Source organism: Schistocerca gregaria, chromosome 8 (assembly GCF_023897955.1).
Source record: "Schistocerca gregaria isolate iqSchGreg1 chromosome 8, iqSchGreg1.2, whole genome shotgun sequence".
Taxonomy (NCBI): Eukaryota; Metazoa; Arthropoda; class Insecta; order Orthoptera; family Acrididae; genus Schistocerca; species Schistocerca gregaria.
In genome coordinates, this window is record NC_064927.1 from 421,353,674 (window position 1) to 421,372,129 (window position 18,456).

General features: G+C 38.5%; 1 protein-coding gene across 1 annotated transcript; it reads right to left on the reverse strand.

The window, feature by feature from the left end:
- Positions 1 to 632: 632 nt before the first annotated feature.
- On the reverse strand, positions 633 to 4,385 carry LOC126284479 (DNA repair endonuclease XPF). Its single transcript, XM_049983437.1, has one exon. The coding sequence runs from the start codon at positions 3,745 to 3,747 to the stop codon at positions 1,105 to 1,107; it is 2,643 nt and encodes an 880-aa protein (XP_049839394.1). The 5' UTR covers positions 3,748 to 4,385; the 3' UTR covers positions 633 to 1,104.
- Between the last annotated feature and the right edge of the window lie 14,071 nt (positions 4,386 to 18,456).

The window sequence follows — 18,456 nt, forward strand, 5'->3', positions numbered from 1 at the left end:
CTATTTTGTCAATTAAAAAAAAAATAATAAAAAAAAAAATAAAGGAAGAAGAAACAGAGGAAGAACTATAAATGGCCAGCACTGATCTGTTAACATGTTCCACATCATAACATTTATCGCAAATTTGATCTATGGAACAAAGCACTATAATATGCAAACCCCAAACTTACATTTGACCCATAGCAACAGTTCCCACATATGAGTTACTTTATAACAAACTTCTCAGAGAAATAAAAGCAAGTAGAAATAGGGACAAGTTATAATTTAGATAAATGAGTATTCACAGAAAAAAAAGACTCCATAACTTGTTGCACAAATTCTTTATCCTCTTAGAAATGTTAGGAAAAAGATAGATTGCTACACACCGTAAAGATGACACACTGAGTAGCAGGCAGACACAATAAACAGGCTGTTATACGTTAAGTCTGGCTAAATCCTTCTTCCAAAAAGCATTCATACAACCAAGCACACCTCATGCACACTTGACTGCCAACTCCAGTCCAACCAGTAGCTCCAGTCTGAACATGCACACACATTGTACATGAGCAGTGTGACTCACCTTGAAGATGTCTGTGTAACCATAATTACCTACTTAATTCATTATGTGTGTATTAAAGATCAGAAACCATCACTTCAATATTTACAAACAGGTCTTTATTTACAAACAAAACAGCACACAGATTCCTTGTAGCAATCTTTCTCCTGTTACACATTTATCAAACATGGAGCACAATCTAGCATGTTACAATAAATGGAAACTCCATGTGTCTTAAAATCACTTGTATATGGATTGCTATACTTAGGCCTGTATGGTGATATTGTGCAGTCCCCTAACGTGCAAAACTTCAGTCACAAAGTTCTTTCTGCTGAAGAATAACAAAGGAACTCACAAAATATTTAAAAAAGAAAGTACTGTTGTGTCATACGTGTGTGAGATGTAATTTATGAACATCATAGTAGTTGTGTAGCCAATTCATTAATACTGCTGCACACATAATAATTTCTTCTGATATAACATTTGTTAAATTCGTACCATATGATATGAAATAGCACATGTTTACAAAATTTAGAAACATAAATTTGAACAGTAAAAACAAATTGTACTCAAGTTCTATTCTTTTTAAATGACATGCCTCTTCCTCTACCTCTGAAGGACTTCCCTCCCCTTTTGGTAGATTTTGAATCTTCTGAAGGTTGGTAACTTTTGTGCAATGCATTGTACAGGCTCTCTGCCTCTCCACTGTTATTCACCAATTTTAGAAGTTCATCTTTTGAGAGTGAAAGCAAATGGTCCAGTGATCTACCATAAATAAGCAACTTCCGTATGTTTTTTGAATTTACACCTGGCAACTTAGCTATGAAATCATGAATTGCTGGATTAAAGCGGTCCAAGTCAATTTCTTGTTCCAGTTCAGCCCCAATTGCAACTGCCGTTTCTGAATTTGGTTCAGGTTGGCCTTGCTTAAGCTCCTCAAACAGCTGAGCTGTTGCATAAGCATTCTGAGACCAAACAATACGCAGCTTTGGAAAGTGCAGAGTAAGCAACTGGAGCCGCGCACATACATCATTTGACGACATGCTGTCACTCAAATAATACTGACCTTGCATGGCAAAAGGTTTATTCAATTCATATTCTATCAACAGCATTGGTTTCTTGTAGTGGCGTGTCATCGTAAGAGCTTGGTTGTATAGTCTACCAGAATTTAAAGACCCAATCAGGTCATTTATGCTTTTGCGCTCTACGCAAATATCAGGAGAAAGGATGTAATCCCCAACATGCAAAGTAACAGGGTCAATTTCAATACCTCGTTTGTGGATGAGTGAAGGCAGGTCACTGCGGAACTCCCTCATATCAACTATGACTGTTGGCTTTGATTTTTTCTCTTCCTGTTTCATTAATATTCCTCCCTTTCTTGTATTGACTGTTTCATTAGCTTTGGAACTGTCCCGTGCCAGGTGAGGATTGTCATCACTCAAACCACTCTGATTTTCAGCAATAACCATTGTGGATTTAGTTCTAATCAAATATTCAAATGCTTCCTTCTCCCGTCGCAATGTTGTCAAATAAGCTTGTTCTTCCACTGATGATCCATACAAAATGAAATACACAACAACATTGACTTCTGGAAAAGTGGCATGGAAAACCTCCAAACGGCGGATTGCAGTCATGTCAGCATCATACATAACTACAAATTTTGGTTTGTGTTCTTTTAAAGTCTTTACAAGGGAAAGAGGATCTCCATTTTTCTTGAATGGCTGAATCATTATTACAGGTGGGTAATATTCACTTTCATTTGATGGCTGGGAAGCTTCATCTAATTCCACATACTGACCATCTGATTCTGGGCCATCATTTTCACTTTTAACTTTCTGAGACAACATGTAGGAATCACGTGGCTCTGAATCTTCACCAATCTCCTGACTTGTATTGATATTCATTTCCACATCCTCTTCATTTTCTTCTTTAACTTCCGGTGCAGCTTCAGTGAACTTTGGTACTTTACACTTGAAAATTTTCTGATATAAATGGAGCAACATAGTCTTCCCACCAAGAACTAAGTACTGCTTCAGTTGTTCGCAGGTTTGTTTGTCATTCACCAAAATTAATATCTTCTCGGACTGTGAGGATCGTGGGCCTTTTCTAATATTCTCGTCGATTTCTTTCAAAATTTCTGACAATACCTGCCATTTGGGCACTTGTTCAGGATCAACGACTGTATCCTTCTCCGAAGAGTTCTCATCTTTGCTCTTTACGATTGCCTGTGCTCTCTGTTTTGCAACAAGGAACAATGTCTCAGCAGAATCAAGGAGCAACCAACCAGAACTTTTGAGCGCATATTCAGTGCGCCTCATAGTATTTATTATAGAATAAAAGGTTACCGAGTCACAACGAGTCAATGAAATTAAAATATACCTAAGGGTTTTGAGATCAGCAACCAACTGTTTTGTTTTTCCACTCAATTGATTCCACACTGGATCAAGCTGATTCTGAAGAATTTTGTGGAAAGATTTTGCTATTGCATTTTCTGTTGTAAGCTCATCTAGATCGAGGCTTGAATTTCCATTCTTTAACTCTTTTATTGAAATACTTATTAAATCTAAAACTGCAGCCTGAATCTGAAGCATTGCTGGTGTCATAGTAACATGCAGTTCTATGACGTCGAGTTTATACTTTGTCAGACTGGTATTTACTGTTGACTGAAATCGTGGCCATAAGTATAAGTTACAGAGAAACAGCGTCTTCATAATATGTTCCACTTGGGCAAAACCGACCGTGAACGCCTGTGCTGAGTTTGAAAAAGCTTTTATGAACCCAGTTTTATTCTTTTGCCTATAGAGGCGAACTGCAAAGGCCTCGTGACATGTTTCTAAAATGTTATGTGCGCGGAAAACCAGAAAACCTGTGACATTCGCAATTGGGATCCGTTCTTTTAGCAAATCAACAACCAATATCTGTGGAGACACAAACAGGACACCACCCTCCAAATACAGTCTTTCTCTTTCTGCTGCCTGAAATTCTGTAGTAATAATTTTCGGAATAGGCGTCACACCATCGGCCTTTAGTTCGGAAATCAAATACTCTTCTTCTTTCGTAATTGTGCCAAGGACTATAACTAAATTTCCTGGGTCAGAATAAACTTTCAACAAACTAATGAACACAGTTTCCAAACCAAGGCCTTTAGCTGTAATTATAAGTCCATCCTCGTGCAATACATCCAGAAACATCTGATTCTCATATTCGAGCATTTTTCTTGATGTTTAATTTATAGCTGACAAGAAAATAATAATTTGGTGTCATGCGTCAGCACGCAGCATATGAATCACACAATTTGCTGTAGATCACGTACGTAATGTAAGTGTTGTCTTCTTCCGCTTCTTGTTGGCCATAACTGCAATGAACTGATATCTGGATGTCACGACGACTTTGTGCTGTTAGTATTACACATAAAATATGACAACATAACCAACAAGCGGCTTTTCACAGACGAAGAAAATTCTTTTCGAACTCCACAATAGATTTCGTTTTCCATAAATCTCCACACCATTTAAGTCCAACTCACTATATTTCTCTAAACACCACCAAACATTACAATCAGTTTACCAACAACTACTTTACGGTGTTCAAAGATGCTGCTTCTCCTCCAGAGTTTATGTCCTTTTTTTCACACAAGTAAGCTGATCCACATTTGCCGGAACTTCGAGGCGTTATTTCGTAGTTGACGGTAGATCGTCATAATGCGGAGAAATTTAAAGTAGCTTGTAGTGATTGCTGTTTCACTTATTGATGAGGAACAGAGAGAGTCTGTGTTAGAAAAAATGTTAAACAATCGAGACTGTATACAAGGAGCCGGAAGTGGAGGAGTCATCGTTCTATAAATATTTCAGTATGTCTAAAAAAAAACAGTTCTTTACATCTTAAGCCAGATACAAATAAAAATTACGAAGAGAAATTCAAGATTTAGGTGTTCAATATCACCACGACAGAAGCTGATGATTTATCTACAGGATGTCTAGATGGACTGTTTTAGTGTACTTGAACTATGTTTACACATATTTCTGCTACCTGCTGTTCGCCATTAATTTTTTATGAATCTTATTTTAAACTTCTGCAAGCTGAATAAGCTTTTCTCCCAGTTTTCTTTTCGTTATTCCGCTGGAAAAATCGTGAATAAAGCATACTGAACAAGATATGTATCATTTATTTTGCAATGTATTCCTTCAATGGCTAAAACAAAATATATTAACTTAGTATTGTCTTCCAGTACATATTACGATGTTTTCGTAATAGCACTCAGTGGTCAATACTTTCCTATTAGTTCACACTGCCTAGTTAGTGTAACAGTTGCTTGCCAAGCAGGTTACCCTACGGCCCACAGAAATATTCTTCCTGAGAAACCTAGCCGTGACGTGACATGTTGATGACGTTTCATTGACTTGGTGTGTGAATACCAACATTTGAACTCCCGAGGAGAATATTTTGACATGACTATGACAATGCGTCAAGTGTGAATCCATCTTTATTCTAGGAGGTTAGAATTTAACCAGAATCTTTTGACGTAACAGTGACGTTCCATCAAGCGTTAATCCATCTTCATTCAAGGGGGTTAGAATTTAACCTTCTTGTAGTGACAAGCATACGGTCTTTTATTCTTTTGCAAAGGTTCATGTTATTTTCTAACAAATGTTCTGTGGTTCGTGTTTTAAGTGCCTTCTTTTTTCAAATGGCTCTGACCTCTATGGAACTTAAAATCTGAGGTCATTAGTCCCTTAGAACTTAGAACCACTTAAACCTAACTAACCTAAGGACATCACACACATCCTTGCGCGAGGCAGGATTCGAACCTGTGACTGTAGCGGTCGCGAGGTTCCAGACTGAAGCGCCTAGAACCGCTCGGCCACAACAGCCAGCTTCTTCTTTTTTATCCAAGAACTAAATCTCATTCATCATGCTATGCCCAGAAAGTCATGGGGCTCAAAAAATGTTAATTTAAGGCCAATTGACAGTGACCGTAACGTCACGTCCCAGCCCTCACGATACACAGCCTTGCACTGATCTCCATATTTCGTGTCGTTGTGGTTTTCGTGGTTAATATTATTTCTTTTTGTTCGTTATTTGTTATAAATTGTTTCGTTTCGTCATTTCCTTTATTAAACTTTATAATAAATGACGAAAGATTAATTGAAGCAGTGTGGCAGCAATCTGAATTGTACAACATGAGTGTACTCAATTACCTGCCCACTACTATAGTTATAAAGTGAATGTTTATACATACCTGTACGGTATTTAATATTTTACAACGAATTGCATTGTAGTATGGCTGCAACTTGAAGTGAAAACAGTATGGTGGGTACAATCAGATTGATTAGTAAGTGCAATTTATTTGTATGTTTTCAGGCATTTGCAGTGTTTCGTAAAGAAATGGATTGAAGCCTTCAGACACTGCAAGTTGTTTGTTTAAATATGTGCTTTTGGTGGGCTTATTTATTGTTAAGTAGCTTTCTGGATTGTGTTTGAAACAGTTTAGCAAATCAGTGGTTAATCCATATGTGGTTTCACTAGCTAACTCCAGGAAAAATAAGGCACTTGAACTGTTAAAAACCAAATCAAAAACTTAAAGAAAACCTATAAATCTTGAAGGAAGGCCATTGAGGGAGATATGACTATCACACAAAAATTTGAACTGGACTGGCAACATGTTGTTGTTGTTGTTGTCTTGGGCCCTGAGACTGGTTTGATGCAGCTCTTCTTACATAACGTACTGGCAACATAACCCTAAACAAACCAATTTTTCATAGGATATCATGGCAGCTCTGATCACTGTGTTCCTTTTAATGATTCAGGGTGCAATTTGAGGTACAAAATGAAAAACCTGATGCTTCGACTTCCTAAAATATAAAATGAATATTTCTCTTCCTTCTTGTATAATGTGTAAAATTCCCCTACTGTACACATTTTTCGGGCCCACTCTCTTTTTTGTGTTGTTTTGCACTTCTGTCTTCCTTCTCTAATATACACACTATCCCTGCTAGCTGTAAACAATTTGAGTCCAATAAATGTCATTTTGGTACATATGTTGACTCCAGCATCCACATATATAAACTACTACTTCGTGTGTGAAAACATTTGAAAACCACTTTGCGAAGATCACAGTTTCCGCCAAAAACAGTTATAGACAGCCAAGCGAGTTGATATCACCAGACCTGAATTGACCTGACGGTGCCATGACGTGATGGTGCCGTGAAGGCCAGTGTGAATTGGCCTTTACGTATGTTTGACTTTCTTTGCATCAATCAAGTCTCAAGAACATTCTCAAGGCAACAGAACGTTCTCTGTGGAAGTTCTCAGTCTCACGTAAATAAAAGATTCGTATTCTCTGATGAGCCAGTTCCTTCTCGCTACCTCCCGTCCATCTTGAGAAGGTTTTCAGTGTGGGTGTTATTTGTTATGTAAGAAGTCCAGCACAAACACAGGTGTAAAGTTACATTTCATTCACCTCACTCAAACAGGTGAACTATTCCGTATACAAATATGAAACTGGCATCACTGTTTTCTGGAAGAGTTGCAGTATATTTCGATTTTACTTTTATTTGCGGCAGCAAATTATCAAGGCGTTTACAGACAGTTTACGATAATGCAGTTTTTGACGATGTTACCGAATTTTCGACATGCAGGAAACCTTTTTGTTATTGAAGTTAGGTGAACACATTATGTGGACGAAATCTTAAGATTACGTGACTTTTTATCTGCTCCAAACCAGAACTCTGTCAGATTTTTCTAACACGAAATAATTTTGGTTAAATACGATGTATAATGGTCCACTCTCACGTCAAATACGTAAGCACTCGCCCAAGATGTTAGTTGTGAGAAATAGATGACTAGGTTTATAATAAACTAAGTATTAATTTTTCTAATCCACCTACTTATTTCTAACAAAAGCAAATATAAGATTTATAGTGTCAGAAAACATGATGATGAACATCTGAAAATGTCAGTGACAGAGTTGTCTGGTTCATATCTCATAAGTGTTTCCGTACACTAGTCTGGAAACCTGGGTCTGCTAAAAAGCGCAAAAATATTTTTATTTTCGCTTAGTTTGAAAGGTCATGATTTCCGAGAAGGACGTTCGCCAGACAAATAATGATTTTATTGTTAAACCTTCTGCAGTATATCTCTTCAATATTTCTTTGTGCAAGATATATTTCTTTTCGCCTTCCAAGCAACATAAATTCTGCCAATTTAACTAAAACAATTTGGTAAAACTTAACCTCAGAGAAAACTTACGCAGCTCGAAGTATGTTAGAGAGGTCACTTCAAAAACCGGAGAATGTTCTCGGTTGTGAGAAGCTTCTCTAGTTTTATTCAGACGAAATCGGAGAATATTATCTGTTTTGAGCAATATCCCCAACCATTTTACTCACGCTGAGAACGTTCTCAGCTGAAGTATGTTCTCTGACTCACTTCATTCATGCAAACCTGAGGATGTTCTCCGAAATCTCCAGTCTAAAGTATAGTCTCCGTTTTACTGATACGATTCCGCAATCAGTGTGCTCTGCATGCTCATAACGATTACACGAGTTACGTAGGTTGTGCTTACTAATAAATAGTGGGGAATTCGTACCTCTTTGGTGTGTAACTGTTGTGCTATCACACCACCAGTACCCCTTTTTCCAAGGAGGTGACCCCGAGTATCTGCGTCGAGCCGCGATTTTGCTCCCGCGTCAGTTACGTCATCCGGAATGCTGACGTTAGAAACGGTACAACCTCATTGTTTCTTCGGCAGCGCCAACATTTTTCAACAAGTTCTCGTGAATTCCATGAACATTCCGTGACCAAAATCGCAAAATATCCACAAAGCTTTCCACAATACTACAACACCCAAAGGCCCGTCCACACGCAACGATCTGTCTGCGCAGATGTCTGCGCACATCACGTCTGCGCAGACAGATCGTTGCGTGTGGACAGAAGATTTGCACCAACCTGAGGTGTGTGCAAACCTGGAAGTTGGGGTTGGAGGTTTGAGCGAAACCTCTCAAATCTGTGGGTTCAAACCACATCTGCGCAGACAAGTTGGAGCGTGTGGACAGAAGATCGCCGCAAATCTGGCGTGAAACAGCTTTTTGATCAGTCTAGTGTTTGTATTTGTGCGCACAGGGCTTTAAAATGGTTGATACTCGTCAGTGTTCTCGAGAGTTTGTAAGTGAATTCATTGAAATGAATAGAAACCACCCACGTTTGTGAAAGATTAAAAGTAAAGAATATAGTGACCGAGACAAAAAGACAGCAGCATACTATGCTCTAATTGAAAAATTGCGGGCAGTTGACGCCTCGGCAAACAGAGAAACGGTAATAAAAAAATTAAAAAAATTCGTGGGAACTGGCGAAATTATTTGCGGATGGATGTCGAAACTTATAATTATCTCTTAAAGCTTCTAACCCCTCATATTATGAGAAAAAATATTTGTATGACAAGGGCAATTTCTCATCATGAACGGCTGGCGGTAACATTACGATTCCTAGCAACAGGAAGGAGCTACAAGGATTTGGAATTTACAACTGCAATATCGAAACAAGCGTTGAGTAAAATAATACCCAACACATGTGAAACTATTTACGCTGTCCTGATGAATGAGTTCATGAAGGCAAGTCAAGTAAAATAAGTCTGTCAGCGAACTATTTACCGAAAAGAGTTATCCAAAGTTCAGAAATCTAGAAGATCTGGTGTAAGAGTAGATCAAGTATACCAGCCAACGTTATGGTATTTTCATCTGCTTGGCTTTCTTAGTGATCAAGAAACGCCAATCAGGAGTACAATTGAAGATGAAATTGGAGTGAGATGTGCCAGGAAATGGCACACGAGTAATGTAAAACAAAACAGGTTCGCCCTGCAACTCTCGCAGTAAATGTTCGTCAGAAAACTGCTTTCGCTTTAGCGGCCACTGTCTACACCATTTTGAACGCTTTCTGTGTTTCCTGCGGTTGGTCTGAATGTTTTTTGCAGCACAAGTTGCGAACACAGACCACATCAGAAGTTCCTCGATATCTGAATTTCAAAATAACTGAATTAAATTTTTGACGTTTACGGGGAACGTAGTCGCTTGCCACTGATATTTCTTTTCTACACCGACAGATGGCGGGCGAGTAGTAGATTGGGGTTTGTGTCGTATGAACACACCACATTTGCAGCGATCTTTTGCATGTACAGTCATCTGCGCCGATGTCTGCGCAGACAGATCGTTGCGTGTGGACCGGGCTTAACAGCATAGCGACAATGCCTTCATTGCTGGCCATATTTTTGGAGCAACGTCACACAGCCGCTGATGCCAAGCAACAAATTGTGCCACGATGAGTGTCGAATTTACCAAGTGACTTTCCGATAAACATTACAGACTTGACGCCGAGTGAATCTCTTCCTGGTACTTAAGACAAAAGCGCAACAGAGAATCACAATAAACAAAGACCAGCCGCCTCCATAACAAACGTTAATCAAGCGCCTTCGACTTTTGAGCAGGACAAAATATCGTGTATTCCAGCGGTAGCGATTAGTACTATGAAGACGCTCGCATTAACGACTGAACCATTCGGACGCCTCCCAGAGTGCCGATATGACTGAACAATAATAGCTCATGCCTCACTACTTCGTCATTATGTTTCTTCATTCATCTGCGAACAGACTGTGGTATCAAGGTTTACATCGCCTTTCAGTACTTGTTCATTTCGATTTTCCAGATCTGGTCCTGACCATTGCGACTAAACGCCAGTTTCGCGAGACTGACTATGGCGTCACTCATATTCCAGTCATGTGGGGCATCACAACCGACTCGCTTCCGTTCCAGCGCTGTTCTTCGCATTTACATCACCAGCACCAGAACCAACTATGGACTCTGAGAACTCGTTTGTCATTACCTCACTTCGGAGAGGTCAGATACCGCTGCCTCCTGGTCCGAGTGACATCACATCTGTGTCAGCTGAGTTGTGAGTGACTGTATGTCTGCATGAAGTCCATGAGACATGGACTGTGCTGCTGGATAATAAATGGACCACACCTTCCTTCTTTATGGTGCCTGGACCTCAGGCCCACTCTCACATACTTTCCACCACCAATGACATCGGACATCGGGAAAGTCGTACCTACCGTGTCGGTCCCAGAACTTCATCCACAAGTGTGGCTATTCTTTGAACAGCCACCTGAGTTCTATGCGCATCGCCATGTGTCGCTGACGCAACCCACGCCGTAACATGACTCCCCTCATCACGTGCCTCCCTATGTCTAACCGCATTTCCTGCCCATGTTGTGCATGATGCTCCTGCTCCATGCCACACCTGCCTTGTGATCAGTGGTGTTTCCTTATTTGGATTTTAAGGCTTTGCCAAAAAAAGGTGTGTTTTTGTTTACACACCAGCTCTCTTTTTGTGAAAATCAGAGAAAACTCATTTGTGAGATTACATAGCGTTATACGAGTTGGGAGGTTTCCAGTCCTATGTCTTTAAGTGCAAAACTTGTTTCCAGGTCATGATCCAGGGTAAGTCGAAAACTATGGCACAAATTGCTCATGGAAGAGAGAACACATTTATAACTAAATTAAACGGACACAGTCATGTTTCAGTTGTTTGACACATCTGTAAAGAACAATAAGTTTAACAAAGAAAACCTCTTGTCTGGTCCTTTTAGTACATTTATGCAGACTGTATAATTAATAAAATAAAACAAGGTCGAAACGTTTTGCAGAACAGTTTAACCTAAATGGTAGGCTCCCTGAAAACTTGTCCAGCCTACTGAATTATAATCGAATAATATCTATTGAGGACATACTCTCAATAGAAATAAGTAAATAAATAAAATAAATAAACCAATCTTGCATAGACACTGAAATTTTGCAACATTGGAACACAAGATCACTGCTCTTAAAGGGAGACCACGGGTAATTTTTATCACTATTCTGCCAATGCTGTTTCATCTTTTGAATATACACACTTTTCAAAAGAACTGTAAGTGTTAAAACAGTGAAATTTTAACTGAATATATGACTGCATTTACAAGTAATATACACAAAATACCTGTTATTCATTTGAAGAATTTTTTCATTCTTTCACTAATAGTATTTCACTTTTTTAAATGTTAATTATTATAAAATAGTTTCCATTGGGTTGATGGTTCTTAGTTTACTTATAATAACTTATTGCCATCATGAGTACAAATCGATCAAATTTTATATTTTTACCCAATTATTTTAGAAAACAATGTTACCAGAAAGTCAAACAATGTAGTTTTGAGAAAAATAAATTTAAAGTTTAGTATTGAAACTTTAATACAGTTATTAATTAGAATTACTGACCACTAATTTTTCCTACAGCATACTGACCATTATCTGAATGACACTGATTTTTTCTTCTCTTCGTTCCTCTTCTTTTCTTATAGCTTCTGTTGTGCATTTTAAATTAGCAATTTCTGCTTTGCAGATTCCCTCTTTACCTATTTGCACTAAGAATTTTGCAGTATTATCACTAGATTTTATGGCCAATTTTCTTGTTACACCTCCATTGAAGCATAAAATAGTGTTATAAACACAAAATTTAAAGGTTGTAATCTGGACAAATGCAGCTTTTGGTAACCAGGTCCGAATGACAGAATTCACATATTCATTTAAATTTTGTGATTCCCCACAAAGGCATTATTGAACAAAGTATCTTTAAAATGATCTCTAAGTATAGGTTTCATTGCATTCATTACTGCTGCAGGTAAATAATGTTTGAGGTCATACATTGCACTTCTCCATCGCTTGTACCAAGTGACAGGATCATTTGGGCACAGATAGTGCAGGGGATTTTCAATATGGAAGAAGATAGTCCATACAGCTTTTTTCATGTTTTCTAAATTCCCAACATTTCTTGTTATGGCCAAGCTGTAATAATTCTATAATCTATCTATTTCAACATTTGTCAGTCAACCTTTAGCTTACCATCTTCCAGTACTATTTTTACTTTTCTTTTAATAATCTCCTCTGCCTGGATCCTATTCTCTTCTGTATATGTCCTGTACATTCTAATATAGAAATTGTGACATTAGTACCATAGCGTTGTTTTGCATATATCTGGTCAAAAGCCTTGCTGTCACCATCCCCTGAAACTGAGCATATCTACACCTCTGCTTGCCACTGAATGATGAAAAATCCTGAGGACTCATGCTACTTCCATCCCACCACTTGGGCCCATGGAATTCATCTGACAGTTATGTTCATCCTCTTTCTCAGTTTCACTGGCACAAATTTTACAGTGCTTGCTTAGAGTCTCTGCATCAGTAACTTGCCTGTATCAAATGATGTAGCTGTCACGACAATATTTAGTTAATTGTGGACATATTTCAGCCAGCTGCCATCAAAACATGCACAAATGTCACCAATTTCACTGCATCACTTTCCTTGAGCGCTTCTTCAGCTGTATCCATCACTGAAATGTTAAAAGCTTCAGCAACAGCAGTTCCAATAATTTTATTGTAAGTCATAAATTTTGCAGGTGGATTTGGAATGTCAAGTAATGTGCATAAGAGTTTGTCTGCCTCCATCCCTTTGCCATGGCATCTAAGACCACAAAGTTGACTTATGTTATTCTCATACTAATTATTATTTGCCATTTCTGATGCCACTGTATAGCAAATGCACCACATTTTGTACAGTAATTTCCAAGAATGATTGCCTATCGAAGTCGCTGGGTCAAACGATACATATCTAACATGCGATCCTATATCGATCATACGACACTGGTAGCTGGCGTTATGACCATTTCTATCTGTTTTCCGTCGTTCCCTTAGTTGCTCTCAATTACATGTCCCCGCGAATTATTTGTGAGTTGGTAGGGAAACCCAGGCAATGTATGTAGGTAGTGAGTAGGATGCCTGGTGTTCCTGACGTTTCTTCGGTGGATTCTCTCACATGGAAAAATCTAATTCAGAGCTTATCGAGCATAGAAAATTGTTTGACTTTTTGTCACAAATATAGAGTACTACCAAAGGAAGAAAGGAGGGACTGTGTAGATGTGTAAAACTTAGTTAGAAGAGTTTCGATGCTGAAATACCGTTACAATTTCATTTAGTACAGTGCAGAAAACGAACAAGTATGGGGAAGAATACATGGTTCAACTCTTCCAAATTATCCATCCGGACCAGCGTAAGTCTTCTATCTCGCTGGATTCTAGACTAAACCTTGCAATCAACAGCATCAGAAATTGACTTACCTGGTAATATCGTGTGCGACTATTTCGGGTTATCTAGATAAGTGCGTTATGTGGTAGTGACGAACGACAGTGTACTGATTATGTTGAAGTGGACGAATCTCACATAGCCAGAGAAGGCGACCTTCAAAGAGTGAAATCGATCATATTTAGGTATTCGTTGGAATAGAACGAGAGGCCCTGAAGGGGTTCGTTGTCAGAGTATTGTCCAGAGACGAAGACACTTTAGTGCACATGATAAAGCACTTCAGAGAGCCTGGCAGTAAAGTCATTACAGACGAGTTTCAGTCCTATAAGACACTCAAAGCAGAAGGATTTGAGCACGAGTTAGTCAACCGCTCCATAGAGTTGGTGTACATATGCAGAACATCGAGCAGCTATGGAAATCTGTGAAGTCTTCCGTTGAAAGAGAAGGGCGTCCAGGACTTGTTTCAGTACCTCTATTACCACAATCTGCGTTTGCAGGAAAAAGTTAACACATGTGATACTCTGCCCATATTCTTGTGTGATATCAGCAGAGTTTACCCAGGCTTTGGCAAAAAGGGAATTGTTCCCATAGCGTACACATCACATGGACTTTCACATGACAACACCGATGACGAGTAAGACAAGTCTTTTCCTTAGTAATGACAAGTATTTTTGTAACTGTCTTTTTTTATCGTTGATGTAGTGACCACCGTAAACATACTCATAACACCCGCCACCAGAGTCGCATGATCGATTTAGGATCGCACTTTCGATATGTATCGTTAGGATCTCGTGAATTCGATAGGCAATCATTATCAAAATTACCTTTTGTACAATTCAAAATCATGTTTGACACAATCCCTCTGTGAAGACACTGATTCTCTCCTAGGGATACGTCACCACCATATATTCTGCACACACACAATTTTTGAAAATGAAATCACAGAGCATGCTAAGATTTACCAAAATATTTCCAACCGAGTGTTCATCTCCACAATATAACTAGGAGGAAACTCCTTGAAGACACTGCAGTTTGTTTCTTGAGGTGTTGATTATCATTACGTCTAACATTCTTGGTTCCTTAGATCCACCAACCTCATTCACTTTACGTATTTATTTCTCCTGAATTTTAATTTGTGCGAGAATTTCTTTATTCACGGCATTTTTATGAAAAAATGCGAAACCAGAGAAAAAATAAATCAACTGTTACTTTAGTCGCGATAAACTTCACTAAGTACAACCAACAGTGGTCAGAAACAATAACGAATACGATCAGAACAACGAATGTGATGAATGTCGATGGTAGATACAGGGTAGGAAACCTTGACACGATAAAGCAATATAACAGGAAAAACCTGTGCATTATCTCTGCATGGTGCAAAAAAGAAGAAGTGGCATTTAAATGGCAGATCGCACAGACAGTCAGGAAAACCATCATAACTCACGAAAAACTTCTCTTTATGTGAAACAAAAACTGTTTTACGCAGGAAATAGGGGCATTTCAAATACGAAAAAAGTCTAAAAATCGATTTTTGAGTCCGTTTGCCCTCTGTCCCCCTTAAGTCTAAACTTACTTCCACAGAAAAACTATCAAAATTAGTTGTATTTAGTGGGTGAGCGATGTGAACTCTTCACTCCATTCAAAAAACATTATAAAGGGGATATCGATACTTTCTCTCTCTTGCTATATATGAATAATGAAAACAGTCGAACATCAACAAATAATTACTCGAAAAAAGATAATTTTACATAATAGACCAACTTGTTTAAATGAACTGAAAACATTGCTATGAAGCTGTTTCATGAATGTGAGTTCTTGACTCTACAAAAGGGCCTACATTCGACATAATACATGTCTGCAGTCACCTTATTCATTTGAAGGCGACGCGGAGAGGTGAGAAGACTCCAGGAGCCGTGCTATGGGGCGTAACGAGACTCAACGAAAAGCGTGCGAGGTGGCACTGCTGAATGTCGTGTTCATCCCCACAGTGACAGTTATGCACACAACTCACAGGAATGGTTATGACGAACATCGACAGGTCAGTTGGCGTCGCTATTAGGTCGTCCCCCGTCTTTTCATTGGAAGTACCGTTACTGCATTTGTGAAGACAACGAAATGGCGTAAATGAACCTTCCTTGCTCACTCAAAGGCGGAGCACCTACCTTAGTATTGAGTGTGTGTTCGTCTCCAAAGTCAGTGCTGGTTGAAGTGAACATCACCAGAATCTCAGACTACAGAACGTGTGTCGCCCTGTCCGGGGATGCGGTGACCTCAGGTGTGCAGGGGTAGATGGGAAAACTAAGGGTGTATATTGTGGTGTCACACCTGTCCCATAGCTAGTGGTGCGTTAGACATATTTGTGGAGGTCTTACAGTGTTTGTGTAAATTAGAAATATTATCGGTGAAACTGTATTAGATCAAAAAATCTATCAGCAATAACATGAGAGGTCATTTAATCAGGTAAAATAAATGGAAAAGGTAAAACCGAAAGCACTAAAGCAGTCTAAATAAAGTTATTCGGACTCCAAATCCATCCTTCTTTCTATGTGCAGAAATTTCTTGGTTACTGCTTCGTAGAAACCTGGATTTTTCCTCTTGTAAGTTGGCAAGTAATTCTTCCTCGACGGGAATAAGACTTAAGTTAGTCACCCAGTTTGCGTTTGAGTAGAGCGACAGTGGGTGTGTATCCTCGTTAGTGATGAGAAGGACCTCCCAGCAGATGATATAGTAGGAAGAGTTGCTGAGTCCTGCAATGCTAAATTGTAATCTTCTGAAAACCCATTCATAAATTCATCTCCAATAAATAATTTACAATCTGAATGTTTGTTTTTTCGAGCCCTTCATTATGAGCATACCATATGCTCTGGTGTCTGCTTACACTGAAAACTCTACCATATATATTATTCACTTTATTCAATAAATCGTTAGGAAAATTCACTCTTTTTTAAAAAATAAGCCATTGTTCTTGGATGTATTAAATTAAAAAACTCCTGTTTTAAGAATACTTTAAAATCTAACTGTTAACTGATTTCTGATGTTATCAATTTTTTCATAATAAATCTTGCTGTGTTTCAGTCTTCAATTTTCTCCTTTTTATTTGAGTCATCTCCTCATTTTCCACAGTACCCTGAATGGAAGACAACACTGCTTCGAAATTCTCTCTTTCTTTTTGCAGCTATTTTTAAAATTATGTAATTTTCGTACTGGCGCACAAAATGGCAATGTTTTTGGATTGAAGTATACTAAACAAAACATCTGAATAGGCAAGTAAGTTGGATAAAGAATGTTCAATAAATCCTTCAGCCCACTCCAAAATCCGTTTTGTGGTCATTGCAGTAGCATTGTTGGCTTTCCACTTTCATAAACTTATTCAAAGAACATTATCAGTGGTTCCCTGTTGTCACAAACTGTATGAAGAAGCCTAGAGCTAAACTCCATAGGGTATTAGACAATGATGGTAGTTTTCGGGAAATGAATGTTGAAAAAAACGTAGGCAGTGGTTTAAGACCAGAAGAAATACATGCTAATGATTGTTGAATACTGGTTTCATTACATAAGCATAGTAATGCATAAACATAGCCTCAGGATACTTTTCCAGAACTTTACTTTGGAGTCTATCTAAGTGGCCACTTATGACGGCAGCGCAGTCATAGGTCTGGGCAGTTAAATCTCCAGTTATATTGGTCCACTATTTCATCGACATGATTAAAAAGATTTGTTGCAGTTCTGTCTGCGCTCACATCGCGAAACATAGGAGATCGTTCCACAACTTTTTTCTGTGACACTCAAAAGTTATGGGATACAGTTGATAACTGCAATTTATTGCGTATATCTGATGTTTCACCAAGCATAATACCCTCAAAATCGATACTCTTAATTTCACTACAGATTTCCTCTCGCAAAACATCAGCTACTGCATTTATTAATTCGTTTTGAATGCTTGCCGATGTGCAGCAGAAAACTGTAGACTAAATGTTCTTTCAACGGAGGATCAAACATGGCATTTGCAAGAAGAAATTCCATGTAATTTCATTCGTTTGCACATTCTGAATATTCCTCATGGCCCCAAAAGGTTAGCTTCTGCTTCGCTACATAGCACATTACATTAATTAATCTGTTCAATATTTCCCTGCGCTTCCTTACTTTCTCTTTGTGCAATTCTGTTTCTGTCCTTCGCTGAGAACTTAAAAGAACATCTATTCTGACAGGACATGCAATAAATTTGTTGTATGTTAAAAAAGTAGAAAGGTGAATTTCAGACTCACCATGTTTCTTTACTGCAGCATTGAGATGATCTAAATCACAATATTCTTGCGTATTCCAAACAGTTTTCTTTGTAGCAAATAACAGACAGGTCCAACAATAAAACCTGTTTGTCTCATCACAGCCGCAAAGCCAGTCTGATAACTCGTACATCTGCTAATAAAAATGCCTGTCGATTCCCTTTTTAAGTTGAACAACATTTTGCCATTAGACAAATTGATACTGTTAAATTAGGACATGGTCTGCCATTGTCAATAATTTTTTCCTTCTGTGTGTCGGAGAGTAATTAAAAAGGACTGTGTAATAGTTTTCGCACAATCCTTTCACCACCCATTTCAAAACTACTACAGTTTTCACATAACGATAGATCTGTACCTGCAGATTGGAAAATTGCGCAGGTCGCACCAGTGTTTAAGAAGGGTAGTAGGAGTAATTCATCCAACTACAAACCTATATCATTGACGTCGATTTGCAGTATGGTTTTGGTGCATATACTGTA

Excerpts from the sequence above, each read along its gene's own strand:
- LOC126284479 (XM_049983437.1), bottom strand. The coding sequence starts at position 3,747 with ATGCTCGAATATGAGAATCAGATGTTTCTGGATGTATTGCACGAGGAT.